At 37.4% G+C, this 17,670-nt stretch overlaps 2 protein-coding genes across 2 annotated transcripts; both read left to right on the forward strand.

The window, feature by feature from the left end:
* The first annotated feature begins 4,938 nt into the window (after positions 1-4,938).
* Positions 4,939-5,934, forward strand: LOC121246265. The gene is made up of 3 exons (XM_041144373.1): positions 4,939-5,223; positions 5,335-5,607; positions 5,704-5,934. The coding sequence occupies exons 1-3, from the start codon at positions 4,939-4,941 to the stop codon at positions 5,932-5,934; spliced, it is 789 nt and encodes a 262-aa protein (XP_041000307.1).
* Positions 5,935-7,272: 1,338 nt separating this feature from the next.
* LOC121246267 lies at positions 7,273-7,671 on the forward strand. The gene has a single exon (XM_041144374.1). It carries the CDS (start codon positions 7,273-7,275, stop codon positions 7,669-7,671), a length of 399 nt encoding a protein of 132 aa, XP_041000308.1.
* The last annotated feature ends 9,999 nt before the right edge of the window (positions 7,672-17,670 follow it).

Consider the following 17,670-nt stretch of genomic DNA (forward strand, 5'->3'; position numbering starts at 1 on the left):
TTGAGGAGATATTATGCATGATTTTGTATTATTACGCAATAAAGGGCAATAAATAAACTTGTTGATTTCCACCTATCACGTATTTCAATCTCTAATGATAGTGCCCCATCGAGGTCGAGTCCTTAGGACTCATTGTGAAACACGAGTGCGCAAGTCCCTAGACTATGCGACCCTCACCACCAAGGTTGAGTCCTTAGAATCATAGTGAAACATGGGCTTGCAGGTCCTCAGACTGCGCGACCCTCACCCACCAAGGTCGACTCTCAAACTCACAGTGAAACACGGGCGGCCAGGCCCTCAGACTCTACGACCCTTACACCCTCACACACCAAGGTCAAGTCCTCAGACTTAGGATGAAACATAGGCACGCAAGTCCCTAAACTGTGCAACCCCCGCCCACCAAGGTCGAGTCCTCAGACTCACTATGAAACAAGGGCACGCAAGTCCCTAGACTGCGCGACTCAGGCCCACCAAGGTCAAGTCTTCAGACTCATGGTGAAACACAGGCACGCAAGTCCCTAGACTGCGCGACCCTCGCCTACCAAGGTAGAGTTTTTAGACTTGTGGTGAAACACAGGCACATAGGTGCCTAGACTGTGCAACCCTCGCCCACCAAGGTCAAGTCCTTAGACTCGCAATGAAACTTTGGCATGCAAGCCCCTAGACTATGCAACTCCCACTTAGGTCGAGTCCTTAGACTCGTGGTATAATGAGGGCATGCAAGTCCATAAGAGGCACAGACCCACGCCTTATCAAAGTCGGGTACGTGGACTTGCCCAACAATGCTAAAAAGAATATGTCCATTCGACCACAACACTCAAGATATAAGCATAAACGAAACTTAGAAGGAAGTTTATGACACCTTTCGTTCAAAACAACGAATGCCACCCAAAATATACAACGAAAATTGATTATTCAAGAAACAAACTATACAAGAAAAGGTACAATGCAGAAAAACAAAAAAATATTCAAGCTAGAAAAGTTGGAGGAGTCAAGACGAGAACGCTTCAGGCATTGAGTCCTTTCCCAAAGTATCAAAAAATTGACGGGAGGCACGATCACGTTTAAACAACTTAAGATTTAGCATCCTTAGGTCAGTTTAGGGATTTGCCAACAAGAAAGCTATCAACCTTTCCAGGTCCGCGTCGTAACCATATACAAAGGCCCTATTACGAGTAGACTTGGCCCCCAGGAGTTGAAGAGAGAGCCGGACGAGCTCCTCTCTGGATCTCTGGAAAAGGCTAGCTCGGATTCTAGATCTTTGATCCGCTGATCTTGAGATAACCCTCCTATTGAGGCACAACAGAGAATCGCTCAGCTCATTCTATTTATTGTCCATCAATTTGCAATCTTTCTTCATTGTTGAATGCAGTTCAACAAGTTCTTCCAACTCCACCCTCACCTCGTCAAGGTCTAGCCCAAGACCTCGACAGGCAACTCATCGAGGTCTAGCCCGAGACCTCGACGGGCCACCTCGACTTTTGCCACGCTCTCAAAGAACTTATGGCAACGTTTCTTAGTTGCCTCCAACTCTTCCTTGTGGCGAGACAAGTGCTCTTGTCTTGAGGTCCTTTCTTCCTACAATACCCTAAGCTCGAAATGATCGCGAGCAGCTTCCTTCATTGACTTGTTGAGCTCGCCTCGAAGATCAGATGTTTCCTCTTGGAGACCAGTTATATCCTCCTCCAGAGACTGTATGTAGCCATCGGCGTGGTCGAGGATCATGTCCAACTCGGACTACAGCTTCACAACCTCCCTTCATGCCCAAAAGGCAAACATTCACTGGAATAGATTTGATCCACCAAGCTCGCCTAGTCATCAACAATTTAGGCTGCCAGCTGGTCCACCCCCTGCTAAGTAACACGCAACAAGATAAGAATTCAATTCCAAGAAAGAAAGACAAAAACAAAGTAGTTGAATGGCCTACCGAAGAAATAAAGCCTCTCAGTTTGTTTGCCATAACATAAACAAAGTCATCCCTCACCTAGTGTGACACCCCACCTAAAAAACTCCTTAGGTCTTGGCCATAGTAACCATGACCCTAGCTAATTAGAAGTTGAATTATTTGAGAAAAATAACAAATCTTGGGAGCTTGAGTTGGTAAAGAAGTTTACATTGTCAACTTAGTTAGTATATTTAGATTTTAGTGCTTTTGAGGATAAGAAGCCGTCAGGCCAATAAGGGAAAGACGCATGACATATTGGAGGTTTGCCACATTAATGGGCTAAGTAATTGGGGTTAAATGCTAGATGGATTTGTGAAGTCCCAAAAGATTGATTTAATAAGGGCCCTAACTTGAGGGTGATTGGATTGGGTCATTCTCTCACTGGAGAGTGACTTGTCAACCTTATGTGACGGTCTGAAGCTGACAGAAGAGGAACAATAGGAGGTGGTGGCCAATAATGAAGATTGTGATTATATCAGAATCAAAGTGTAAACATTGTTTCATGATATGTGTGGTTACCGATAAGGAAATAAATAGAGGTGCACTTAGAAATACTCTGGCTTGAGTGTGGCAAATAGAAGGAAAGGTTGTCTTCAAGGAAGTAGGAAGGAATAAGTTTCTGGTGGAGTTGAAGGAGAGGGCAGACAAAAAGACAATCATGCAGGGTTGCCCTTGGTCTTTTGACAAGAATTTAATTCGCATGCAGGATTGGGAAGGCTTTGAGTCTTGGAAGGAAATGAAGTTCCAGCATGAACCATTCTGGGTTCAATGTCATGACCTTCCTTTTGCGGGGATGAACGCTAACACTACTATTATTCTGGGCAAAACATTAGGAGAGGTCCTTATGGTGGATACGGATAGTAGTGGAATTTGTTGGGGAGTTTCCTAAGGATCAAAGTACTGATAGACCTCACAAAGCATTTGGCGAGAGGGAGATTTCTAACACTGGGGAACTCAAAGTATTGGATTCCTTTCAAGTATGAAAGGTTACCAAACTTTTGTTATCAATGTGGGAAGATCAAACATGTTCCGAGAATGTGTGACAAACTCGATAGAGGAAAGACTAGTTTAAAAGGGTTCAGTCAACAGTACGATGCATGGTTGAGGGCCAGTCCAAAAACTTCCTTTTTTGAGGCTCCTCAAACCAGAAGGGAGTCAAGCCATGGCAGGGGGTTGGGGCACACTCAGAGAAAGGGAGATGGAGGAGCACAATAGGAAAAAGTCGTACCTTGGGGAACTAAGGAGGATTTAGTGGCCGGAACTATGGAAGATTTAGAGGTGGGAGATCAGGGTGGTAGGGGAAGACTTTGAAACTCCTCAAAGAAAAACTGACACCTTCTGTGAAAAGGGAGGAGTAAGTATAATAGTAGAAGCCTCATTGGGAAAGGAAGTAGCCCTGACTGAAAAAAGGGGAACAGAATCCTGGTTTAAAGGAAAAAGCAATAGAGAAGTCAAGGGTGGAACATGTGCAGCTCTCTTAAGAGGGAGATCCTTATGCTCAGGTCACCAAGGTGACTCCTTCAAGGGTCAAAGGTCAGTTAAGTAAATGGAAGAGGAAGGCACGTGCTAGACCAGTCAGCAAGGATATTCCACGTGTGAGATGGAGTTGGATAAGTCAAGTAAAGCAAGGAAAAGAAAGGGTCAAGCAGACAATGAAGGGGTGGCTAGAAAGAGATGTAAACAGGCTCATGCTGAGGAAGGAGGTGAGTGTGTGCTCAAGGTAGTGGCTGGTATGCAACACTGCCAATCCCATGAAACTCCTATGTTGGAACTAACGAGTGCTTGGGAACCCTCGGACAATTAATGAACTTCACCTATTGGTGAAGGAAAGAGCCCCATCTGTTATATTTTTGTCAAAAGTTAAAAGTAACAGATATAAAATAGAGAAAGTGAGAAACAAGCTGGGATTGGAACAAAGCTTTGTGGTTGATAGTATAGGCAAGAGTGGAGGCCTTGCTATACTTTAGAAAATTGAGATAAATGCTCAATTAGATTCTTACTCAAATGGTCATATCTCAATGACAATTATACCCGAGATTGGAGGCCAACCCTGGAGACTTTCTGGGTTCTATAGGAACCCTGCCACAGAAAAGAGGAAAGCTAGTTGGAGACTCCTCAGATTGCTTAAACCTGAGCCTTCAATGGCTTGATTATGTATGGGAGACTTCAATGAAATTTTGAGTAATGATGAGAAGTTTGGGTTAGCCACTAGATCTTTTTTCTCAAATGGAAAGTTTCAGGATAGCTCTAGATGACTGTGACTTGAGTGACCTAGGTTACATAGGTTCAAAGTATACATGGAGTAATAACAGGGAGAGGAGAGGTTTTACCAAAGAAAGATTGGATAGAGCTATGGGAAATGGGGTATGGTCATTACAGTTCAACAATGGCGAGGTCTCAGTGTTATCTGCCTTCAATTCTGACCATTCCCCTTTGTTGGTCACCGGTGACAATGAGGAAGCTGGAGTTAATAGAAAGACCGGATTATTTAGGTATGAAGCTTACTGGTCATCGAAATAGAAGTGCAAAGAATTAATCAGAAGGTCCTGGCCAGTCTCCTGTAGAGGGATCAACCATTGACAAATCTCCAAAATGGCCTAGACAGTTGCAAGCAGTCAATGAAAATATGGTCAAAAGCCTCAAATGGTAAGCAAAGACTTCTAATTAGACAGAGGAGTGATATGATCCAAGAGCTGCAGAGAATAAACCAAGGTGATTTTAATGACACAATCAAGGGACTTCAAGGTGAAGTTAATCAGATATTAGCTGATGAGGAAATTAAGTGGAGGTAAAGGGCAAAACAGTTGTGGCTCAATGAGGGAGATAAAAATACAAGTTACTGCCATAAGTGTGCCTCTCAAAGGAAAAAGACTAATAGCATTCGTTAGATTACTAATGAACGAGGTGAGAATGTTAGTAACATTTCAGAAGTTAGTGAAACTTTCCAAAGGTATTATCAAAAGCTGTTTGAAACCTCTAACCCGAATGGTATCATGGAGGCTTTGGTGGACTTAAATCCTGCAGTAACACCTGAGATGAATTCCCAATTAACAAAGGCTTGTTCTTATGATGGGGTAAAATGTGCTTTATTTGAAATGGATCCACTGAGCTCTCCAGGACCTGATGGATTCTCTGCTGGCTTTTATCAGGACCACTGGGAAGTAGTTGGTGATGGTGTGGTGGAGGTTGTTAAAGAGATATTCAACTCCATGAGAGGACTACATGAGATCAATGAAACCTTTATAGTTCTGATTCCAAAAAAGAGAAAGCCCACCCTGGTGACTGAATATAGACCTATAAGTCTCTGCAATGTGGTTTATAAAATGCTATCCAAAGTACTAGCTAATAGAGCTAAGCCTTTTCTGTCCAAGTTGATCTCCCCTTCATAGAGTGCCTTCGTCCCAGGGCGTTTTATCTCTAATAACATCATTGTTGCTTATGAAGCAATGCACTCAATGAAAAATAGAGCAAGAATGAGGGGGTACATGGCAATGAAATTGGACATGAGCAAGGCAATGAAATTGGACATGAGCAAAGCATATGATAGAATAAAGTGGCCTATCTTGGAAGCTATGTTACTTAAAATGGGCTTTGATAAGGAGTGGACAGATTTGATAATGCAGTGTGTCTCTTCAGTGAAATACTCTTTGCTATTCAATGAGGTTCCTCAGTAGTACTTTCTACCATTAATAGGACTAAGGCAAGGGGACCCTCTTTCCCCTTACCTTTTCATCCTGTGTACTGAAGTCCTTGGAAAGATGTTGGATAAAGCTGAGAGAAAGTGCCATATATCTGGTTATCCATTTGCAAGAGGATCATTGATGTTTAACCATCTCTTCTTCGTAGATGATAGCTTGCTTTTCTACAAAGCTAATGCTCTTGAGTGGAGTAGATTGTTCAGAATTCTCAAGACTTATGAGGAAGCCTCTGGTCAAAGATTGAACCTAGAGAAATCAGCAATTTTTTTTCAGCAAGAACACATCAGCTAAGGCTAAACAGGCCATTCTATCGACTTCCAAGATGATGGAAGCTAAAGTTTTTGAGAAGTACCTTGGTCTGCCCCCATATGTGGGACGGAACAAGCTAGCCTCCTTCAGACCTATTCTGGACTATATAAGAAACCGTATACAAAATTGGAAAGTTAAATTCATTTCAAATGCTGGAAAAGAAGTGCTCTTAAAATCAATAGTGCAAGCTATTCCTACATACTGCATGAGTATTTTCAAGCTCCCTAGAACAATTCTCAATGCTATTAACAAGCTTATGCAACAGTTTTGGTGGGGCAGCAGAGGAAATAAAACTAAGACTCAATGGCTTCCATGGAAACTACTGGGAAAGAGTAAGGCAAAAGGAGAGTTAGGCTACAAAGATTTTGAACATTTCAACCTAGCATTACTGGCCAAGCAGGGTTGGAGACTAATACAACAGCCCCAATCTCTAGTAGCTAAGGTGATGAAGGCCAAGTACTTTTTCAGGACTGACTTACTCCATGCAAAACTGGGCAGCAATTCTTCTTTTCTTTGGAGGAGTTTTTTGGAAGCTAGAATTGTTTTAGAGGAAGGCTTAATGTGGAGGATTGGGAATGGGAAAGGAGTCAACTTATGGAGAGACAAATGGGTTCCCCAACCTACCACATTCAAAGTGCAGACACCTATAGATCAGAGGTTTGCACACTGGCAAGTCAGGAACTTGATTGATGAGCATACTAAATCCTGGAACCTAACTGTTTTAAGGAACATGTTCACAGAAGAAGACATAATTAATATTTGTAAGATACCTATCAGTTGGAGTGGTAATTCAGATAAGCTTATTTGGAGGTGTACTGAAGATGGATTGTTTACTGTTGAGAGTGCCTACCATTTATTGGGCACAATGACACAGAATTCAGTGGGACAAACTTCAGCTCAATCCAATCAAAAGGAAGTCTGGTCCAAAATCTGGAAATTAAAGATCCCAAGTGTTGTCAAGTTGTTTCTATGGACGACTAGCCATGAATCTCTACGAACTAATCTCAACCTCAATAAGAGGAAAATCAAGGAAGTCTCAATATGTCCTATATGTAGCTTGGAGCCAGAATCTGTCTTGCATGCCTTATGGTCGTGTTCTTCAGTGTAGGATGTATGGACTGTCTGTTCTAGGAGACTTAAGAAAGTGAAGGTTAGCTTTAGATCATTCAAAGAGGTAGTGGAGCATGTGTTATTAACTCTCAGTGAGGATGATATAGAATTATTTGCCTGTACAGCCTATCATGTGTGGAAGAGAAGAAATGTTCTTGTGTTTGAAGAAAATTTGAGAATCCTTCAAGGGTGGCTCAATCTGCTCTACAAATGACTAGGGAATTTAAAGAGGCCAATGACAAAAAACAAACTAATGTGGAACCTAGAAGGTCAATTCGAACAGAAACCTGGAGGCCCCCTCCAATGAATGTTTACAAGGCCAATTGGGATGCCTTTGTTGATCGAGTAAGCTGTAGAATGGGGGTAGGTGTGGTGGTCAGAAACTTGGAGGGGTGTGTAATAGCAACTTCAAGGAGTTTGTTCCCCGATACTAAACTTGATGAGGCAGTGGCTGCTCTCAGAGCAGTTCTTTATTGCAAACAACTAGGAATTTCAAGATTATTGATTGAAGGGGATGCTCTCAATGTGGTTAATGATCTCAACAAAGAGACAATGGATTGGAGCACAGCAGGTCTGATCATTCAAGACATTGCTCTTTTATTTTCATAGATGAGATGAGATGAGTTGATGTTAAAGTTAAAAAGTTGAATAAAGTATTGTTAGAATATATTTTTTAATATTATTTTTGTTTTGGGATTTGAAAAAGTTGAATTATTTATTTTATTTTGTATTGGAAGTTGGGAAAGTTGTAATGATTAGATGAGATGAGATATTTTCTAAAAACAAACGAAGCCTTAAATTTGAACTCAAGAGTTTGCCTTACGAGTCTGCTCAGTATATCTCTAGGAAATCCAATTGTATTGCTCATGGCTTAGCTAAGGATGCATTAAAACTCTCTAAGGAGAGCATTTCTATGGAGGGAGTCCCTCCTTGTATCTAACATTTGCTAGCTTAATGATAAATGTTTGATTACTAAAAAAAAAATAAGGGCCCTAACATATTAGGTAAGGAGGCTATGGAAAGACACCTAGACTTAAGCTCAACTTATTGGATACAAGACTATGGGTCTAACTTATTGGATATAAGATATTAGACTCAACCTAGTAAGTATAAAGTTATTAGGTGTGACAACCCGGACTTAGCCAGGTCTTTGTCTATATTTCGTCGCCTGTTTATATTTAATTTCTAGGCCATGCAAGAGGTGTAGAGTACTTGAAATTTTAGAACCGAATCGGTAATACCGGTTTTGGAAACTTAAGAATCGATATGGACTGATTCATCACAAAAATCAAAACTTTCAGTTTTTCCCCTTTCGGTCCGGTCTGGTCCGATTTTCTGATTTATCATTTACATGTGTGGCACTATATATGTTTAATATTATAATTTTTTTAATACTAAACATAATTGTGAGAATTTAGTACTTATTATAAACAATTACTAATTTTTTTAATGTTCCATTATAGTAGTATAATATAAGTAGTGTCTATCTTATTGGTAAGATTAATAAACTTGAATGATAAGATTAAAATAGTATAATTAGTGTCTAATTATACTAGTATATTAATTTTATGTTATAAGATTAATAGACTTAAATAATAAAATTAGAATTTCATGTTATATTAATTAGAAATGTAACATATAATATATATAAAAATTATATATAATATAAAAAACTAAAAATATATATACCGGTTCGGTTCAGTTTAAACCGATTTTCAAAAAATTAAAACCGGTACTGCACCGGTTTAGGACCGATTTTCATTTTTAAGAACCAGTACCTCACTGGAGTAGTTACAAACTGGACCAAACCCACTAGTTCAGTCTGGTTCAACCGATTTTCTGGTTTGGTCTAGTTTTGGACGTATTTTAGAACTGAACCGGTATATATCGATTTTGAAAATTGAAGAACCTACCGGACCGATTTATCCCCAAAACCAGTATTTTTAGTTTTACCGGTTCCAGTCTGGTTCAGTCCAGTTTTACCGATTTTCCTAATGTACTAATAAGGTCGGGTGCTTAGGAAGTCAAGTTGGGGACAACAAACTGATAATGTAAAAAAAAAATTGTCTAGATATAAAAATGATATGCAGCAAAATATAAGAATTGTAGTAAAACTATTATAGTATACATACATTATTTATAAGAATCATATTATCATATATGTTAGTGATAATATGATGGTTACATATACTAAAACTATTAGTCTATTTATGTTGTAGTATATGTACATATTTTATAATAATTATATTAATTAACACATACTAGTATAATATTGAATTTAATTATACTACAATACTCTATATAAGTTACACTATACACTTTTATTATGAGTGTATATGATTAAATATGTAGAAATGTATTTATCAAAAACAATATATATTATAATTTATTATGCCATAAAATCTATTTATCCTTGATATAATATATATATACACATATCAAAAGTAGGTTTATATTAATAACTTAATATTAAGGTTCATGTTTAAGCTTAAGATTTTATGTTATATTAATTAATAGCTTATCCGATTTTACACTGGACTGAACACAACAGTCCGGTCTAGTTCGGTGTAGTTTATATATATATATATATACCGATTTTTGTTTTCAGCCCTAGTAATGAAATGCTTCTGAAAATACCACTGTCATTTTTAAGAACTGTTTGTTTTTGTATTCTGTAACTGGCTTACGTTTGCACACTAATATATGTTTGCTGCTTACTGAGTTGATGGACTCACCCCTTTATCTCCACCATTGCTCAAATGATTTTGATGATTGTGATAGTTGGAATTAACCTCATGTAAGAAGATTATAAAATTGTAAGATAAGTGTCATGTGATATAAGTGGATTGGTGAGATTTTGGAGAATATGTAGTAGGGTCGAGTTTATTTTCTTTAGAAGGAGTTTTGAGGTATTTTTTTGCGGAGGACTATTATATCTAAGTTTTACATTTTTTTTATTTTCAGGTTAGAAGGGCTCACCCCAGGGTACAAGGCATGACAAGTAAAGTCCGAGAATCTGATATGATTTGTCCATAAATGTTGAAATCAGCCATCTCAATACTGATAGATTTAACAATTTGCTTTGCATCTCTCTCAAAGTGAATTGGGATTCTGCGTAAGGCTCCTTAACTGCTTGGCTAAGAGTGCTTTGTTAAAACACTCAAGTTCTCAAAACCCAATATCTCCAAGTTTCTTTATTCTTTCCATCTTCTCCCAACTCTCCCAATGTATTTTAGACTCATTCGCCTGGTGTCCCCAATAAAAATCTTTGCATCATTCTATTAAGGTGATAACACAAAGCTTTGGGTAAGAAGAAGATACTCATGCAATATGTTGGGATAGCCTAAATTATAATCTTTTAGAGCCTTTCTTTCCTTGCCTGAGATTGAAACTTACACTCCCAACTATTGATTTTACTACATACCCTATCAGAAATGTTTTTAAAAACTCTTAACTCTGATCTTCCAATCATATAATAAACACCAAGATACTTCAAGAAAATAGTTGCTTGGATCCCAGCACTAGACAATATAGTAACCACTCTATTTGTATTCATGCTTAAATATATTGAAGTTTTCTCAACATTTAACTTCAGCGAGCCTCTTTCATATAAGTCCAATATTCATTATAAACTACTCCATTCTAAAGAATTGGCTTTGACAAATAACAAATTGTCATTTACGAAAAATAAATGTGAAAGTCTAATCAAGCCTATGTATATTGGTGTTAAAATTTATGAATTAAATAAAAGATATTATTTTGGGTATTTCAAATGATTATATGATATAAATTTTTTTTTGGTAACCAATGAGTCATTCATTCCAATAATAAAAGTCCTTACAAGATATTGTTTCTATCAAGCCATACAGCTTGTGATACAAAAGAAGGACAAGATCCCCACCACATTTCAATATCCTCAACATTCCATGCATTCATTGCTAATTGGTGCGCTGCCACATTATCTAGCCTGCTGACATGTAAAATCTGAACCTGTTGAAAGCTCCTCAACATGCGGCAAATGTCTTGAAGGAGAAAAGCAAAATCTATTAAATACTCAGTTTGGGAGTTCAAAGCATTTACAAGAATTAAACAATCAGTTTTCAACAACAATTTTTGAACACCCCATTGAGCACAAAATTGTAAACCCCTCAACATTGCACTAGCCTCAATAAACTCCGAAGATGCAACTTCTCTTTCTAACTTACAACAAGCAGCAACCTCACTCCCTTGATAATCCCTGAGTATAAACTCAATACCTGCCTTGTGTTGATCATGGAAGATTGCACCATCCACATTTAATTTCAGAAAATCGAACGGGGGTGGTGACCAACAAATCACTTTTGTAACTTTCTTGCTAAACCCATCAAAGACTTGAACCTGTTTATATGCAGATTGCATGGAGAGAGCATTATTAATCACAGTTGAACATTGATGCACAACATGCTCATATAAAATATGATTTATGAGATACCACAAAACCCAACAAATAACAATAAAAGTTGCAAGAACTTCCTCACCACCCTTATCTCTAACATTAAGTGCTAAGTCCCAAAAAGATAAACCAGGTTGAAAGCTTCTCAAAGAAGGCAAATACTGCAGGAAAATATCATTAATAATAGGGCAGAAAAATAAAGAATGGGTCGCATCTTCAGAAAATCAGATTATAGAAACCACACTTATCATCATCCTTAATCCTCCTCCTTCTCAAATTCTGAAAAGTAGGCAAGTTTTCTTGGCATGCCCTCCATGCAAAAATTTTCATTTTCTTGGGAATCTTCAAATGCCATCAACACTTCCAAAACCTCGAAATCTATCCACATCTTCAACCCTCACCCAAATTTTGAGAATTAGCCAATTGAAAAAATTTATAACCACTCTTGACAGAGTAAGTAACACATCTTTCTTGAGTCCAATACCATGAGTCTTCTTGAGATAAACAACTATTAAGTTTCAGAATCAGATTAGCCAACATTGGATTAAAGAGAGCTCTAACAATATTTATATTCCACCAATCTGTACTTTCATCAAATAATTCATGTACCTTCAAATTATCATCTCTTATCTGTCCCACTACTTGCTGAATCTCTTCTCTTCTACAACCAGGTATCCAAGGGTCTTGAAAGACCCTAACACTCCTTTCGTTCCCCACTCTCCACATACAACCAGATTTTAATAAAGGAAGAGCACCATAAATTCCTTTCCAAACATATGACGCATTAATATCACTATTGGCCTCAAAACAAACTATAATTTGGAAAGTACCTTGCTTTAAAAACCTGATAGATGAGAGAATTCTGATTTGTGAGAAGCCTTCAACCTTGTTTTGAAAGAAGTGCCAAGTTAAGTCACTAAGTTTCTTAAAACCCAAACCACCATGAAACTTAGAATCACAAAGTTTATCCCGACTAACCCAATGAATTTTCTTCCCCTGAGCTTGATTACCCCCACCAAAATGGGGCCATCATCATCTCTAACTCATGTCACAAAGATTTTGGAAAGAAAAAGCAACTCATAGCATATGTTGGTATAGACATAGCTACAACTTTTAATAAAACTTCTCTACCTCCTTGAGAAATCATATTCCCTTTCCAAATTTGTAGTTTTTGCCACAAACGATGTTTAATGCCAGAAAAAGCATGCTATTTTGATCTCCTAAACATAACCCCAAATATTCTCATACTGCTGTGTAGTACTACCACCCCAAAGTTGCATAGTTTCTGCTTTCAAGTCCTCATTAACATTTTTTACTAAAGACCATTGAGGTATTCTCTTTGTTAATACACTGACCTGAGGCCTTCTCATAATTATCCAAGAGAATCAGAATCTTTTCATTTGTAACAACATCTGCTCCACAAAAAATCACACTATCATCCGCAAATAACAAATTATTAACTCTTGGAGTCCCTCTACAAATTATATGATATAATTAGTTCTTTATATATAGTATCTAGCACACTGATGAAGAAGTTATCTCATTGAGATAAAATGGAGAAAATGTTAGTCCCACATTGATCAAAATAAAATGTAGAGAAGAATTTCAAGCAAGCAATGATTGCTCATCTTGAGGAATGAGCAAGGCAAAAACCAGTCTGCTTAACGCTCGCCCCAAGTGATGATTTCTTGCTTGTGCATCATTGCTTGCCCCGAGCAATGAATGAAGGCTATAAAAATGTGGCGAGCACTAACTGTAGTCTACATATGTTATATAACAGAAAGTAAATCGTTTCTAACCATTAGACTGCATCATAATTAATTTTGGAATCCGAGATTTAAGACCATATATCATGATGCAAGTTATGGCCAGCATTAAGTTGGTTCAGTAATGACCATTATGTAGATATTTCAGGTCATTATGGTATGGTCGCAATATATATATATAGAACGGTCAATAATATTGATTAATATCTCCTAATCCCAGAATTCTAAGACAATGGTACCTTTTGAGTTGTTGAAGGGCGGTACTAGTCTAAGAATAACAAAACTAGAGCGCTAACTCTATAGTAATAAGAAATGAGACAAAATATGTTCTAAAGAAATCGTCATTACAATTGAACATTAAAGCCTGATTTGATACTCCATTATAGTCTAACTTCGTATTTTCCAATTTTCCAGTTATATTTTCCAACAATCGGTACTCCATGAATAATATCTCTACCCTCTACATGATTTATTAGACAGCTATGAACTTCATAACACAACGAGAACATAAAAGGAATAGGGGATCTCAAGGCCTTAAGTCTTGACCCGGCCTTAACTTCTCATTGGGCTCTCCATTATCCAAAACAGAATAAGATACAGAGATAACACATTCCATAAGGTCTATCCACCTTTTGCTTAGACCCATTTTATCCCCTACCAATTTAAGAAAACACCATTCTTAGTGAATAAATACAACATTATGATGGAAGGATAGGCTTTGATATCTGTGGAGGGATAAAATGCACATAGCTCATAATTGGGCCCAGTCCACCAAGCCACCTCTAGAGACAAGAAAGAGACAAGAGGGACATGAAGGCCTATAAGTGTCAGAGGGTTAGAGGGAGAAGACAAAGAGTTCACGCAAGGGAGACCTGTCATCTCATGGCAGGTTGTCATCTGCAATAAAGGGTCAGATAATATATAAAAAGTGTGACCCAGATAATATCATGGGGATTAATTGACGACTGCTACTTCTCACACTGACTCAATACTCCCTCAATCGAATCATCTTCTTCTTCAGCAGCTTTTCGAGGAAGACAACATCTCTAACATGAAGAGCTACAACCTTCTCCATACAGTGAGATATGAGGAATTATGAGTGACTGTAAACAGATATATTATAGTGGAGACTCCCCTCCCCAAACTCCCGTAAATGTAGGCCTATTGTCGAACCACATAAATCTTGGTGTCAATCTCTTTTTACTTTCCCTGTACTTATTTTTCATTCACCGCCATGGATGTACGAAACGCCACCATACAGTCGCACCGGAACACTGCCGGGGCCCTAAATAACACACATCGAAGTACTGTCAACATAGAGTTGTCCAGGCCTGCGAAACACGACATCAACAATATCCAAATAAAAGTTCCTATTTACAAGCTGGTGTGGGGTATACACTTTTCACACTACTAATATATTATGATTTGATCTACAATGAAAAATTAAATATTTGAGTCTTGCAAATCAAATCTTGCCACGTCAATAATGTGAATGGTATGTCTTCCATACCAGCTTGCAAGTAGAAGAATTTTTTTTTTTCATTTTGTGAAAAAAATATCTAGATAAATAAGAGAAATGTGTTGGTTTTAGAGTTAGTTGATTAAAATATTTTAACCATAGTTAATATTAATATGTGCACAATGTCATGAACTACTGCTTTGGTTCAATGGTTCGGCCCTTGTGGTTCTTCGTGGTAGTCCCTGTTTTTTTTTTTTTTTTTAAAACCTCATTCCATTGATCAACTGTACTATACAAACACTGAAGACAGTGGGGAGTTTCCTCCAAATCCACTATACACTCTGATCTAAGCAGAGCATTTTTACCTAGTATATGTGCAACTACATTGCATTCTCTATGGATATGTTTAATATTACAACCATCAAAACATGTAATTCTTGATCTGATATCTGAAATGGTCATCCCAAAATAGCTTTCATCTACCACTTGTTTCTAAATTTCCTTTATTACTCTTGTGGAATCATCTTCTAAAACTGTCTTTCTCATTCCTAGATCAGTACCAAATTTACTGCTGTAAGTGCTCCTTCTGCTAATAGTGGATCAGGAAATAGAACTTGCTTCTTCCTCATGGTGGCCAGAAGGTTACATTCCTCATCTATGACAGCAATCTCAATTCCAATCATATAGTGCTTCTTATCAACTGCTACATCATGGGGAATTGCTATTTTGGTAGTCCATGGTTTGAGTCCCCATCATGGGGAATTGCTATTTGTTTTATGCGAAAAAGAAGGAAAATTCAAACGAAGTGGCAAATTGGTAACTCAAACCAGTGTGTGGCACTCGAGGAAGAGGGCGTCCACCATTGGGCTACACGAAGCCTTGTGTTGTTTGGATATAATTGACACATGTTAAATGTGTTCACTGTGAACTAAAAATTTGTGACTTTTTACAAATTTCCTTTCATTTTCTATAAATTGGAAACCCCACCCACGAATTTACTCAATTCAAGATTCTCTAGAAAATTAAAGAAACACTTGCTCCTTTGTTTTGTATCTTTCTTTCTTTGGGGTTTGACTATTTTATATCAGTTTCAAAAATCTTTTTTTGTGTGCGCCAAAAATGAGATTAATGAAAATCGAAGTTGTTGTATCTTGGGAGTAGATTGTCAACAAGGCTAGTGTATGTTCAAATTTGGATAGGTGTAGGATTTTAAATCATTTAAGTGATACACTTTTTATGTTTACTTACACATTAAGTCTATCAAAAGAGACTTGGAATGCACTTGATAAGAAATACGGAGTACAATATACCAGAATGGATAAGTAAACCACAAGCTAATTTCTTGGCTTTAAGATGGATGATTCCAAATCTGTGGTAGAGTAAACGCCATGAGTTAACTATCATTTACCATGAATTGGACATATGAGGAATGAGTATTACCAAGTGTCTCCAAGTTGTCTCCTTCATGGAAAGATTTTGGTCTATCTCTCAAACATAAGACTGAAGATATGACCATAAAAACCTTGATTTCTACCATTGGAATCCAAGAATATTACTTGGAAAATGATCTCATCCACCGTTGGTTTCTAATTTTCAATCTAAGGAAAATATTGTAGAAGGCCAAAGAATGCATAAAAATGCATTTCATAAAAAGTCCAAATTCAATAAGGGCAAAATTAGTTATGGGCACAATTTAAAACCAAAGTCCTATATCAACAAAGATTATAAGAGATACATTTGTTTTAACTGTCACTAGGGGTGGCAATATGTGATACGACTCGTTAACCCAACATGAACACGACACGAAATTAGCTAGTTTAGATTTGATGTTAACGGGTTCGGATCAAAACAGGTTAATTTGTTCATACACGATTCATTAACGAGTCACTAACGGGTAAATCCGCTTAACCCGTTCGGATTGACCCGTTAGTGACCCGTTAATTTTTTTACTCAAAATTACAATTATATCATTTTTAACTTAAAAACAAAAATACCCTAACCTTATTTTGTATTTCCTAACTCTACTTCTCAGTTCTTAGTTGAGTTAGTTCTCACGAGTCACAATTGCCTCCCACACTTCCTCTAGATTGTAATTTTGGTGTTTTTTATTGTTTGGATTGTAATTTTATACTTATTTATTTAGTTTTATATTTTTGAAAGATATTGTGATTTTAAATTTTATGTGAAATTATGTTAATCAGATCAAATAGATTATTTAGGTCAATTTAATCCTTTACAAAAATGGGTTGAAATGGGTTGACACATGTCAAAAAGGGTCGAAACGAGTCATGTCATGTAGATATATTTTTAATTAATTCATAACGGGTCAAAATGGATCGTGTCGTGTCAACCCGTTATTTTAAGAGATTGTGTTAGGGTTTGGAAATCAAACCTATTAAGCTTAACGGGTCATGTTCAAGTTAGCCCATATCGTATAATATACACGACTTGACACGACATGAATATGACCCGTTAACACTATTTGTCACCCCTAACTGTCACAAATCAAGTCAATTGGCTAAAAATTATTCCTACAAGAAGAGGAAAAATCAAGACAATGAACAATCAAGATCGCCTAACCCACAAACTCATATGGTTCTTTTCGAAATTGATTCTGTTGGAACCGATGAATAGTATGTAATCATAAGTCTCCATGTTTATCTAGCTCGTAGTGCTACTAATTGGATAGTATACAATTCTAACCACAATATTTTTTCATCGTATCATAATACAGGCACCATTAAAGTGACGATAAGTAACTCCAGCTCTGCACAGATATTTGGAGTAGGAAAATTTGAACTCGAACTAACGTCTGGAAACACCCTTCCATTAGCATAAGTATTTTACGTGTCAAACATAAGGAGAAATGTAATTAGTGGATTTTTACTTAGCGGGGCAAGCTACAAATTTGTCATTTAAATATAATAAAATTATTGTAACTAAGTACGGGT

This window comes from Juglans microcarpa x Juglans regia, chromosome 1S (genome assembly GCF_004785595.1).
Source record: "Juglans microcarpa x Juglans regia isolate MS1-56 chromosome 1S, Jm3101_v1.0, whole genome shotgun sequence".
Lineage (NCBI taxonomy): Eukaryota > Viridiplantae > Streptophyta > Magnoliopsida > Fagales > Juglandaceae > Juglans > Juglans microcarpa x Juglans regia.

Excerpts from the sequence above, each read along its gene's own strand:
- LOC121246267 (XM_041144374.1), top strand. The coding sequence starts at position 7,273 with ATGACTAGGGAATTTAAAGAGGCCAATGACAAAAAACAAACTAATGTG.
- LOC121246265 (XM_041144373.1), top strand. The coding sequence starts at position 4,939 with ATGGAGGCTTTGGTGGACTTAAATCCTGCAGTAACACCTGAGATGAAT. Across the intron at positions 5,224-5,334 it reads AAAAGAGAAAGCCCACCCTG|AGTGCCTTCGTCCCAGGGCG; the intron begins GTGACTGAATAT and ends TCCCCTTCATAG. Across the intron at positions 5,608-5,703 it reads ACTCTTTGCTATTCAATGAG|ATGTTGGATAAAGCTGAGAG; the intron begins GTTCCTCAGTAG and ends GTCCTTGGAAAG.